The 13,246-nt window shown below is 39.7% G+C and overlaps 1 protein-coding gene across 1 annotated transcript in view; it reads left to right on the forward strand.

The window, feature by feature from the left end:
* Positions 1-13,246, forward strand: part of fig4a (FIG4 phosphoinositide 5-phosphatase a) — a 67,719-nt gene that overhangs the window by 53,332 nt on the left and 1,141 nt on the right. Inside the window, exon 23 of the mRNA XM_046060202.1 lies at positions 6,133-6,207. Coding sequence (XP_045916158.1) covers positions 6,133-6,207 — 75 coding nt within the window. The remainder of the gene's footprint in view (positions 1-6,132; positions 6,208-13,246) is intronic.

A 13,246-nucleotide genomic window follows, 5' to 3' on the forward strand; every position in this document is an offset into this window, starting at 1 on the left:
TGTGTGTGTGTGTGTGTGTGTGTGTGTGTTTGTGTGTGTTCACAGCTGCCGTTTCTTGGACATGGTCCTGGAACACCCTTATTAGTTCTCCCCTCCCTGAAGCTCAGATCAATAGAAATACAGTAAAAACTGAATTCGTTATGTTGAGCGTATTGCGGTGATGTCAGAAAATGGTCCAAGAGAACAAGAGCACAGCTGACTGCTTAGCGACCACTCCGGTGCATGCTGTTACATAACAAGCTTCCCTCTGTCCTTGTAGGCTATAGAAATACGGTAAAATACACTTTAAGGATTAAAATTTGTTCAAGAAAGATTGTATTCCGAGGAGTATTTGCAGACAAACAATCAGAAGTTTCTCTCTGTTAAATCTTACTTAAAATGCTGCTTAATGACAATATTGCATTTGCATAATTTTTGTATCAGTGTGATAAAATATGTCAATTTAATTCATTCAGTTATCAAAATTGCAACACTACACACAACTCTTCTTTTTTGGCATTGTTACCTTTATCATGGTGGTATCTGAGGCTGTACAACACATACAAAATATTATCATCATCCATGTTAACAAAATTGTTAATACAATGGACAATTTCATAACCCATGATATATAAGATCCATTTTTTATACTCATTTATGTGTTACGCTGCAGTGTTCAGATCAGGCTTCGTTGTTGTCTGGTATCTGCCAAGAAAACACTCAACCACAGTATAACACCGTCCCCGCAGTCTCTTACCACGACACAAGGCAAGATGGATTCATGCTTTTTACAAGAAATTTCACCAGCATGTGCACACAGAAGCTAAGATTAATCAGACCAGACAATGTTTTCTCACTCTTCAGCCGTCTGGTTTTGGACTGAGCACGTGTCCAGCGAAGCCTTCTTTATTGTTTTTTCCCCCAAAGCTTTGTGTAATGATGAATTGTCCTCTGCATGTGTTTTATTTCATTTTATCATAGTTTTATGTGATTAAACCACATTGAACTGCATTAATCTCATTGGTTAATTGTGTCTTTCTTTTTACATGTTGTTTTTACCAAGGCGTACGCTCATGAGCAATGGCCCTTGGTTATTACAATTTTGTTATCTTCCAGCTTTTTTTGCTACCAAAACCATTTAATTTTGACTTCCTAATTTTCAAATGACTCTGGTTACATTATCTTTTTACATTGAGCCTCTTACCAGTCAGATCTTTTTTCTCTATCTTTTTTTTTAGAATAGATCTCTTGTTTATTACGATTATTATGTCTCCACAAACTTTGGACATTTTGTGCAAGAACTCCACGGGGGCACTGTCCCTGAACATGAAACCACCTCATCAGACGCCAACAATCAAATTACATTCATAGTTCTTCACTCCTTGGGCCATCCTAATTAGTAAATCGGTTGTAGAGAAGCATTTGAACCTGATGACCTGTATGGTTTTATATTTTGATTTCCAGCTACTTGGTTTGCTGTTTGGAGACGCTGGCTGTTAACAAGCAGCTTTAGCTGCTGACTTGTACCTTTTTGTATTGTTGTTAATCTTAATATGAGTAGGATTTGTCAGCTGCTGTTTGTAAATACTACATTCAAAGTTGGCCCCTCCTCCCTGGCTCAACGACTCCATTAAACTAACCACCAGTGAGCTGTATTGACCGAGAGGGATTAATTTTGTATGAGACAATTCATACAGATGCATACAATTCTTTTATGGTCATAGTAAAACTCTGGTTAAACCTTTTTGTGTTTTTCTCAGCCACATGCACCTGTAGCTTCTTACTATTCCCTTCTCACCTCTTCAGGAGATCCAGCAGCCGTCAGTTAAGGAACCCTATGGACTAAATCTGGCTGAGTTTCCTGCTAAGGAAGACCTGCTCATTTATGAAAGGTAATGGACACAAAGCAGGCACACTCATGCATACATGCACTGTTTTGATATTATAATGATCATTTTAAAATGCTTGGTCACAGTATAGGGACAATCTTTTAAGTTAGGACATTAAAGTTACTACTATAAAAACAACTTGTAGGCAATTGAGGTAGGTTATGCTTTTTTATGTTAGGTTGTAGTTTACAGTGGTGTTGAACTGGACTGCATTATATTTAGAGGTGTTATTAATGTTTTGCCCATCCCATTTACAAACATGTTCCCCATTATAATGACAATAATGTCTGTTTTAGTGCCCATAAAAAGGCACTTGGCCAAACAGTGGTAGTAGTGATCAGTAACAAAACAAGTCTACAGCCACACTAGCATGGCTTGGCCTGCCTGAAAACAGCTCGACTGTTCTCCAGCCTTTACTTCCGTAACTTATCTGCGTCACTTACATGTGTCATAATGCTCGCCCAGCAGCTAGTGTGGCACGCCCTAAAAACACTGGTGGACTGAACAGACTGAGCTGCAGCATACGCAGTGACAAGATGTCCACAAGACGTCCACCTCCCCTCACCCACCATACCAGACAGTGCACACTGTGAAACGTCTTGCTCCAGTCTAGGTTGCGAAGTTGATTCAGGTTGTCCTGCCTGTGTTTCAAGATCATGTACACCTGAACCGAAGCCATGTGGTTACCAAAGCAGCTTTCTTTTGGATCACACGAGCTTGCTTGTATGGACTTGCCCTACTCTGTTTCTGATTGGCTAGTAGTTCTTAACTAGGTACTGCACATGTGCAATTCCCAACCAAGATTTCATAGAAGTGAGATACTTCACTCGGTACCTTGAACAACTCTTTTCAACACACGGGTGAAAAGCGGTGCTGCAGCAATGTGCAGTATCACAAAATTATGGTGTTTAAAGTATAAGAGAATGGGCTGCATAACACATTAAATCTACAATAAAAAAAAATAGTGCAGATCTCTGCCAGGCCTGGTATCTCAGATGGTTATATGAATAACATGCCAATGTCTTAAGTCATTTCATGGCAATTAGTCTCTATTGAATTATACTGTGCAGAGACAGCGTGTCATTTTATGCGCAAATGCCTTAGAGACAAAAATATCAGATGAAGTAGAATAAAGAGCGACAAAGTCAGCTTTGGAATGAGGTCGGGATGGACGGTGGGTCAAACAAGCTTGCTTAGCTAGGTGCATCTGTAATTCCCCTTAACTGTCATTTTAACAGGGCTGATAACTTTGTTCATCAAACAACTTAAAACTTAAAAATCAAACGCCTGCAAATGGAACACGTCCAGCTTTATTTTCTAACTGCCTCAGCCATTTACTATCCGGAGAAAAATGCTTTCTTTTTATTGTTATGGACAATGCGTCCAGTGCCCAAAACAGAGAGGAGAGGAACAAGCAGTCAGTGTCAGCAGCCCCCTCAGGATGAGATGGGTCATTTTGCAAAAGGGACATTGTCAACTCTGCCCTGCTGTGTGCATCCCACGTCTGACCTCACTGCTCTTTGTACCTGTCTCTTTGCTCACCCCTGAGTTTCATTTTCTGTCTGTCTGTTCTATTTCATTTTGTCCTTTCTCCCTGTTTGCTCCCAACCATGTTGATGAGCTACAGTGAACAGCCAATGCTAGGCTCTGAAACTGAACAAAACCATCACAATGTGCAATCATTAAGACCATTAATTTGAAATCGCACTAAATGTACCAAATAACATGTTTGATATTAAACACACTGTTATGCAATATACACTTAACAATCCAAGACTGTACTTCAAAACTGAAGGGCCAGATGGTTAATTGTGTGGTTAAACTGTACTTTATGGTCAGAATGTGACAAACAACAGTGGATCACTTCATATATCTGAGGTAGAACATTCAAAACAATTATGATAAAATCTCTTTTCAGAAAATATGATTATTAACTTTTTTCAGTCCCTTTTTCTCAACAAAATAAACATCTTAATAGAAAAATTAAGTGCTAATTTGTTCGTGGTTCTAATGAATTAAGTCAAATATTTTTTGACGATATATTGAACATTTGTTATATTGTTATTGAGGAAATGTTGGGATAATTATCATTATTGTTTTATTGCCCACCCCTAATTGTATCTTTGATAAATTCTATTTTCGGTTGAGTTAAATTAAGGACCAGTCAGTATTTTATAATTGACGTTATGCGTTCCTGTTTTGTTACAGGACCATTTTTCTTAATGTTGTTTTTTAAGTACAGCTAGCTAAAACTAATGCAATCTAATAGACCTGCCCTGCAATTAGGGCTGCACGATATTGGGGAAAAAAATTACATTGCGATATTTTTCTTTTCTGTCATATATATTGCGATATGAAAAAATACAGGAATTTTCTCCAGATGACTCCAGTTGTTCTATGTGAAATTAATTAAGCATCCTAGAATTATTGGGATGATTTTGTAGGAAATAATGCATATAAAATAAAAATAAATTGGCTGAAAAATGTCTTTATAGTCTGAATACTTTGAGTGCTACTATCCTTTCTTAAGCTTTTATGCAGTACACATGATAAAAAAAAGTAAATGAAGAAAAGAGCGGCTATATGCTTATACGCTTTTCTTTTTGCAATCAAATCCACTGTGTCGGTGGTTTTCTCCTGTTCCTGACTTATTTTTAAGTTAACAGCTAGCGGAGGTGGACCCTGCTTTGGTCTTTTGATAAACTGATCAAGAACAATATTGTGATCGGTGGTTTGCTGTGCATGCAGAGCCTGCTTGTTACAAGAACTGCTTAACTCTGAGTGTTTACATCAGACAGACTTCTCTTGTAGATTAGTCAAGAAAAATGAGAACTGTGCAAGTTTTTTTTTATCAAGCAGCAAACAAGTTGAAGTGTTTGAGTTAATTTCACTTGCTTGACATTGCATTGCATTGTTCTGCAATGTGACTTTTGCGCAAGGGCACATTGCGATGACGATGCTCAAACAATATATTGTGCAACCCTACCTGCAATAAACCTTATTTTCATGAAATTTATAGTGTTCTGTTTTTGTTGAAACTGTTTTTTAAATAAGGTGATAATTAAACTTCATGGTCATTTTGAATATTTTAGTTTGAGTGTAGATCACACCAAGATCCTAGTTTCAAGATTTGTAGATTCAAGTGCAGCAACAATAACATTTAACAAAAGCAGCAGAAAAAACATTATCAGCTGTAAACATATTTTTATCATAGAATATTCTGAGCCAAACATGTCCGTGAATGTGGAAAGATTTAGACATGTTTTGTCATACAAAATGCAAAAGCATAAGCCTCTTGCCAGATTCATCATTTTGCAAAGGTTTTTATCGCTTGTACTGAGAAATGAAATGTACTGTTGAAGATAAACCAATACCAGTCAGTCTTTGATAACAGCCTCAACGTGCTTTGAATATGGAGCCTAACACTCAGTGTTTCTCAGAAATGTGTCCTTGCTCACTAAAACTATATTTATGTGTCTAAAATTATGTTTAGATGTACTGAATGTGGCTAGATGTAAAAAATCAGTGATGAAAGAAAACAGGCAGACAGAGAGATAAAAATGTGCTGTCGGATAAATGTATTTATTTAAAGCAGATTCACTTGACCAGAGATTCCCCAGTTTTAACATTGATTGTAATGAGGTCCTTAGACTTGTGTCTCTTCCTGTGATGGCAGGTACAGTTTTGAGGCATGATTGAAGCTGGGGAATTAACTTTAAAAAAACAAAAACAAATCCAAATTGTTGTGAGGGATGTTGTTTATATCCTCCTACTGTAGTGGCACATAATGAGAATGAAACTGCATTCATTATTGAGGCTGGAAGTTGGAATGGCTCCAAAGACGTTAGCTGCAGCCAGAGCTCTGCTAATCAGTGCATTAATATTAAAAATCATAAGCAACAGCCAAAGGGGGACTCTCAATTATTGCAAATTATGGTGTCTTCGCGTGAGAAAAATAACCTACGGGGAAATCTGATGACAATCTGCTCTGAACATTTGAGATCTCAACAGACAGGTTTATCTCATCTCTGAGTATTTGAATTGAAAAATAGAGAATAAGAACCTGAAATTTAAAGGTTCTGTTAGAGATTAATTACACTGTTACTCGGTTACCTTTTGTTAATGGCTCTTCACAAGATAATAATGGAAGGAGCATGTGGCAAAGACAAACGTGTTCAGTATGTGGACATACTTAAACTTCGGGCTATTTTGCTGGAATATTTGTCTTTTTCATTCTGTGTGTGTGTGTTTCTTTTTTCTGCAGGTTTGCACATCTGGGCGAGACCCAGCACAGGGTGGAAAAAACTGAACACATAAACCGGGCAAACATCATCTGCTTGTGAGTAAAACATGTGACACATTAACCCAAACACACACACACACACACACACACACACACACACACACACACACACACACACACACACACACACACACACACACACACACACACACACACACAGAAAAAACCCAAATATATGTAACCAAACTCCATAATCCCTCACTCACGTGTAATGTTAAGCATGACATTGTGATAATGGTTTGTTTGATTTGGTTTTTAAATACCCCTTCCAGTAGCCATGGGGCAAGTGAACAAGTGAAGTGGTCTCCAAGGAGGCTTCTAACCATGCGCTGGTTAATCTTCATCTCTTATAACCAAACACTGTTCTTTTACTTCTGTCTCCACCCCTTCGCCTTTCTGTTCACTGCAGCCATGACCCAGCAGGTCGAGTGTTTTTCAAAATTCAACCACACGTGGGATGGCAGTGTGAAGCCAGCCATACAGTCTTGCTCTCTTTCTTTCTAGCTCCAAATTGACAGACAGACAGACGCTCAATAACATGTCTTATCAGGATTCCTCTTGATATGTATGTTTTTAATTACTTTGCTGTCAATCATTACCATTTTTTTGCTGCCTCTAGCTCATACCAACATTTATGTTGGTATGAGCTAGAGGGTTTGTAAAAGTTTGTGTGACGCTTCTTCACTGTGTACGCTGCAGTTTGCTCATTGTCTCAGCCCACACCGGGCTCTTGCATGTGCCCTCTAAAAACTGGTAAGCCTACGTGCAATGAGAAAAAATATTCATGAGCAGTGTGCCAGTAACTTTTAAGATAACAAGCTACCATAACCCCTCTCCCTGCCCCGCCACTAATCATTTAAAACATAGTCGGACGCGCCACCGAAGAACCGAGAGAAATGCCGGTCTGGTCGCTCTGTGACAGAGACAGAGAGATTTCGGCAGCAGCTAAAGCAGTAAGACAGAAAAAAACTGGGAGAAAATAAGGAAGGTTTGGGTTTGGCTCGCTGGCCATTTAACGTTAGTTGTATCTGTGCATTTAGTTGCATTTTCAACTTTTCACAGAGCCAACGTGCTTGTCAGTCACTTTACATTAACAAATTAGAGACCAATGTAGAGCCTTTTCAAGTATTAAATAAATTAAAACGACACAGAAATGAAATGGATTTAATATTCGACTAGTGGTAAAATAGTAAACTATTATATGAAATTATAATGAATTTAGTATATTACTGTTATACTAACAGTAAACTATTAACTAAACATTATACTCTTTATTTAATACACTCATTTACAGTTCCTCCTCCAGGTTGTGGATAGAGACTCTGCATTAGACAGATGTGCATTGTGCCGGTGCCAGTGTGCCAATATGTGCTGCTTCTAGCCGCCTCCTCTGTAGAGCAACACACTCCGCTTGTTCTGTTTTATATCTGTTTTACTAGTTATTGTTATAAATATTTATTGTTTAACTTTGTTCAAGTTGACAGATATACATTTCAAAATGTCAGTATTTTGCGCATTCCTATATAATTAAGCAAATAGACTCATAGTACCATTTGTTCAATTATAATCGAATTGCAAATCGCAATATTGTCCACAACAATCACAATAGGACCTTTTCTCCAAATTGTGCAGCCCTAGCCGAGAGTGAGACGTGAAGATCAATAGCACTCTCATGTTTGTGCGCTAAATATAAATCTCCAGGAGCAAAGAAGTAGCGAGGAACATAATGTAAGGACAGGAAAGGCACGCAAAAAATACAAAATAAAATTGTGCAATTTGACAGGAAACGCATTAAAAAATTCTAAAATGTAATCATGTAGACACTTATAGGGGAAGGGATTTTGTCGTTGATTTATATTTAATTAATTTGTCAACATTGTAAGTGAAAACTGGTAGGCCAGTTCCTTAAATATAGCATATTGATTTGAGCCTATTCTGTCTACCTGGCACTTAACGTGCCAGTATAGCAACAAAGCCGACTGTATGTTACAATCAATAATTCAACTAGTAACAGTATCTTTGTTACAGGCACTATTTATTTATTCTGTTAAATTTGGGTTTTGATCCGTCGATACAGCCAGCCACATCAATTCACAGAAAAACATAATGTCGTTGATTGAGACTGTAACGTCTTCTTAAAAAACACACACACACACACTTCTCATTCATAATTTCACTTTGAAGATACTATGGCATTTTACTGCTATCAGCTGAATTTAATATGAAAAACTGACAACTGTGGGAACTGGACTACAGTTATAATTTGAGGGGGTTTCGATTAAGATTAACAAAAAATTATAATAGCTTGAGCCTAGAGAGACAGATACTTCATTGCTCATTACGTGTTCAATACTTTCTCACACACACACAGCAGCACACTATTTGCCACAGATGTCTGCAATACTGCAAAAACACATGTGCAGATAGGGATCTGGCAGGCAGCACAGATTTGGTACCTACAGAGGTGTGCTGACAGAGGAGCCTGCACCGGAAGCAACTCCACAATGGAGGTCTGCAGTTGGACCCTTGTCATAAAAAGGGCATTTTCATATTTTAATTTTTGATAGAAACCTTTAGGCCAGTCCAAAATTAAAAGATAAATATTGGCAAAGTATTATTATTATTATTATTATTATTATTATTATTGTTATTATTTTTATGCCATTTTTTTAGAAAGCCAAATGGAGTCTGAGGTCATGTGAAATTGAAGAAGAGGGTAAAGGCAAGAAAAAAGGTTTGCAGTCAATGAAAAGAGACACAGAGAGAGAGAGACATTAGGGGCAATTAAAGAAGCAGAAGCATGAATGGGATGAAAAAGGTGGAAGCAAAATCATTGGTTGTAACCATTCAGGGAACTATGGTGGTGGTGGTGATGGTGCTGTGTATAAGACGCATGCCTTTGGTGTGGAAGACCTTGCATGTGACCTCTGGCATATATAGCAATTGTAAGTCGCTTTGGATAAAAGCGTCAGCTAAATGCCTAATTCTTATTTTATTATTATTATTTATAACAACAGATGCATCAGAAAATTTTAGAATATCATGGAAAAGTTAATTTCCTTCTGTGATTTAATTTAAAAAGTAAAAGCTTTCATATATTCTAGATTCATTACACATATAGTGAAATAGATCAAGGCTTTTTACTTTACTGCTTACAGCTCATGGAATTGAAAAATCTTAAAACTATTGGAATTTTAGAATAAATAAATGAGCTCTAATCAGCTAATTCACTCAAAACACCTGCAAAGGTTTCCTGGACCCAAATGCAGGGCGCAGACTCAGGGAAATAAGAAAGTGAATAAGAAAAGGGTTTGACTGGATTCCAAGAGATGAGGTTGATAAGGGGAAAGTCCGAGAGGCGGAGGTGGACCTCTGGTGGCTGGTGAAGCGTGGCAGTGGAGGGGGGATGGCTGCATGTGACCGTGGCTGGCGGGCAGACAGACAGACAGGCAGGCAGTGATCCTGAAGCACAGAGACAGTTAAAAGACAAGCTAAAGATAACACACAAGAAATCACTTAAATTCACATTTCAAATGACTTGAGTCATCCTTGAGCTATGGTTGAAACAACGATCTGGCAATGAGTGAATGAAGAGCTGGAGTTGTTATACTGCAGACTAGATGGATTATAGGTACTTCAAGGAAGTTGGAAGGAGAGGAAGTTGGATGAAATGTGTTTTCCGGCCTTCAACTCTTTGTAGGGCGAACACATGACGACTCTTTGTGGCTCTCTCTCTTTGTGTCTTTTTTTTAGTACATACATGTTTGCTCAAAGGTAAAGAAAGGTATTAGAGGTCACACAAAGGTGACAGACATGCAGATATTGGCTTTTGTGTGCAAGAGCAACCTCAGTCAGCGGGGAGTCATCACATCTTTTGATCCTTGTTCAGTTTGCATTGCCCCTTGTCCCACCTGTATCTTCACCTTCCTTCAGTCATCACCCTGGCTGTTCATTATTCCATCCATCCATTGCTGACATCCTCGTGTAAGGTCCACAGGTCTGGCAGGTGTGTCTGTTGTTGTGCAACATTGCTATTCTAAGACGCTGTTACAGCATCAAAAATGTATTTTCGCCTGTCACCTCCCTCTGTGTAGTTCCTCTATTGACACATCAGGGATAGGCAAAGCTGACTCCGTTGGTGGGGATATAAGTGGAAAGAATATGAATACTGCGGCAGATTCCTGTTGAGAAGCATCAGTGAAGTGTGGTGATTTGTTTCCTGTTTAAATTATAATGAGCTTTTTTCCCCCAACACTAAAAAGGTGATATTTTCTAGGCTGTCTATGCAATCCCTAAAGTAAGAAAACCTTCAACAGCCAGAATGCACTGGGCCCATTATTGCCCCAACTCCTTCAAACAATCAATCAGCACTAACGTCATGCTAAACTCTTGTAGCACTGCCAAATAACAAACTAGGGTAGTGTGTGTGCACTAAGCCCCCTTTATGGTCACCTTTTAATGATTATGATGCTGCTGATGTCAGCTGTGTGTGAACAGTCAAGACTGTTTAACAGATGTTTATTCAAGGGAAGACTTGTTAAAAGAAAAGCTTGTTGGGCTTCTTCTGCAATGGTTTAATGGCACATGGCTGGGGACTTTGCACCACCAGCTGTTTATCTTGATGAAGTCTGTGAAGCTTCTCGCTTGTCCAGGTCATAATTATCCAAGGAGGGTTAAGATCAAGGGCACCTGGACTTGGTTGAAGATACTTGAAGACGTCTTGCCTCTCATCCAAGAGGCTTCTTCTGTTCCGAGTTGACTGGCAGTGAGTCCCAGCTATTTAACCTCTGTGGGGCCGTTATCAAAGTGATAGTTACCACCCGGTTCGTCAGTGCTCCTGGCTGTTGTAACAACTGTCATTATGATTGTTGGAGTCACATGAGGCCATGTCGGAACAACTGATGTCTGCATTGTACAATGAGGCCAAATGTGAGCTTTTGTTCAATCTTCTGTGAAGGGATGAAAGGACAGCATTATAAGTGGGGGATAAGTGGTGTCACAGACTTCCTACCCTGTTGAGAGATGTTTTCTCTACTCAGGTGTAGATGGCTTCTTTCACTCTCCTTTCAAACCATCCTCCCTGTCCAGAATAAACATTAGTTTGCTCGAAGGAGTGTTCATTGTTCTTCAAATATAAGTAAACTGCTGAGTCTTGACCTCAGGTGTAGGCCGGTTTTTGTTGAGCCACGCGTTTGACTAACAGTTGTCTAATATACAGGTCATTTTAGTTATATGGATGAACCAATTATTAAATACAAATTTAAAATAAGGGAACACCAAATAATCACAGTATAAAATCAAGTCAATTAAACTCCTGGGATATCAGTTTGTTCAATTGGGAATCAATGTCACCTCTTTTGGTGCAAATGAAAGTGACAACAGGTGCAATGGAGAGGCAACAGCAAGGCAACCCACAAAAAAGGGAATAGTTATGCATGTGGTGGCCACAGACAATTGCTCTGCTTATCCTTTCTGACTGATTGTTTCTCTAGTTTTATAATTTGCGAGTGTCCTTGTCACTATTGGTAACATGAGGCAGAACCTGCAGCCCATTCAGGTTGCACAGGGAGTCCAGGATGGCACATCCATAGGTGCTCACACTGATTTATTTTCTGGGATTATTACACCAACATGGCGGCTCGCTGTAGGGTATGAAAGGTACCAAGCCGGAAAGGGGGGGCAGATTTGACCCGCCTCGGAGCTGGGAATGTTAGTAACGGTGCCCTTTCCTGTCACAGTCTGAGCTGAAAAGTTGGATTGCTATGTGAAAACAAACGCGGTGGCAGGATTATGCTGCAATAAATTGTTCAGAATGAAAGGGCGAACGTGTCATATTGGCGGACATTCTTTCTGTTTATTGTTTATTGCGGGATCTCTGTGTGAAAGCGGCTACTGTCTCAAGAGCATGGAGGACATACCAGGAGATAGGCCGTTACACAGGGAGAGCTGGACAGGGCGGTAAAAAAGGGCTTCAAACCAGCAGCAGGACATGTTCCTTTGTGCAAGGAGGAACTGCCAGAGCCATACAAAATGACATCCAGCGGGCTACTGGTGTGCATGTTTTGACCAAACTGATGTCCTCTAGTGGAATCTGTGCTCACAGCGCAGCACCATGCAGCTCCATTGGCATTTGACAGAGAGAACACCAGAATTGGCAGGTCCGCCATTGGCGTCCTGTTCTCTTCACAGATGAGAGCAGGTTCGCACTGAGCACATGTGACAGATATTATAATCTAGAGACGCCGTGGTGAACGTTATGCTGCCTGTGACATCACCCAGCATGACCGGTATGGCAGTGGGTCAGGAATGGTCTGTGAAGGCATATCCTTGGAGCGTCGCACAGACCTCGATGTGCTAGACAACTGTACTCTGACTGCTGATAAGTTCTGAGATGAAATCCTCATGGCCATTGGTGCAGCGGACCCTGGGTTCCTCCTGGTGCAGGACAATGCCCGGTTTCATGTGGCCATCGAGATCTGATGTGTGTTTTTAAGTGTTTTTCTGAGCAGTGTATTTAAGCCCTTTTCAATGATTGCCTCAGCATCTTGGAGGCCCTTGGTTTGAAGTTGGGTGTTTGGACCTCAGTATACCTGCTTGCAGTTCTCATTATAGCTTTAATTAACATTAAACCCTTAGTTGAGGACCATTGCTGAAAGTGTCAGCAATGGTCCTCAACTAAGGGTTCAGCATTTATCTCAAGCCTTCCTCGTTATACTGGAGCTACGGAGTTGTAGCTTACACTCAGCCAGTTATCAAGTAGGTTTAATTGTAATGCGGCCACGTGTCTGAGCACCCTCTCGCTGGGGCCTCGGCTGCTGTTAAACTAGCTGACTGAATAGATGACCTGACAAGCACGCAGTTGAAAATCCACTCAAGATGATGAGACATGCTTTGGAGTCTCCAGTGCTCTCTCCAGCAGATTTTCACTCGATCTTACCGTTACCGATTTTCCCTGATGTGAAAAGTAAACATCATGACTTTTCTACCACCACGTGATTTGTCTAAAATCAGTTCTTCATACATCCATTATTTGAACACACTTCTGTCCCTCTGTCCTCCCACCCCCACCTCTTTG

Source organism: Micropterus dolomieu, linkage group LG10 (assembly GCF_021292245.1).
Source record: "Micropterus dolomieu isolate WLL.071019.BEF.003 ecotype Adirondacks linkage group LG10, ASM2129224v1, whole genome shotgun sequence".
NCBI classification, from domain to species: domain Eukaryota; kingdom Metazoa; phylum Chordata; class Actinopteri; order Centrarchiformes; family Centrarchidae; genus Micropterus; species Micropterus dolomieu.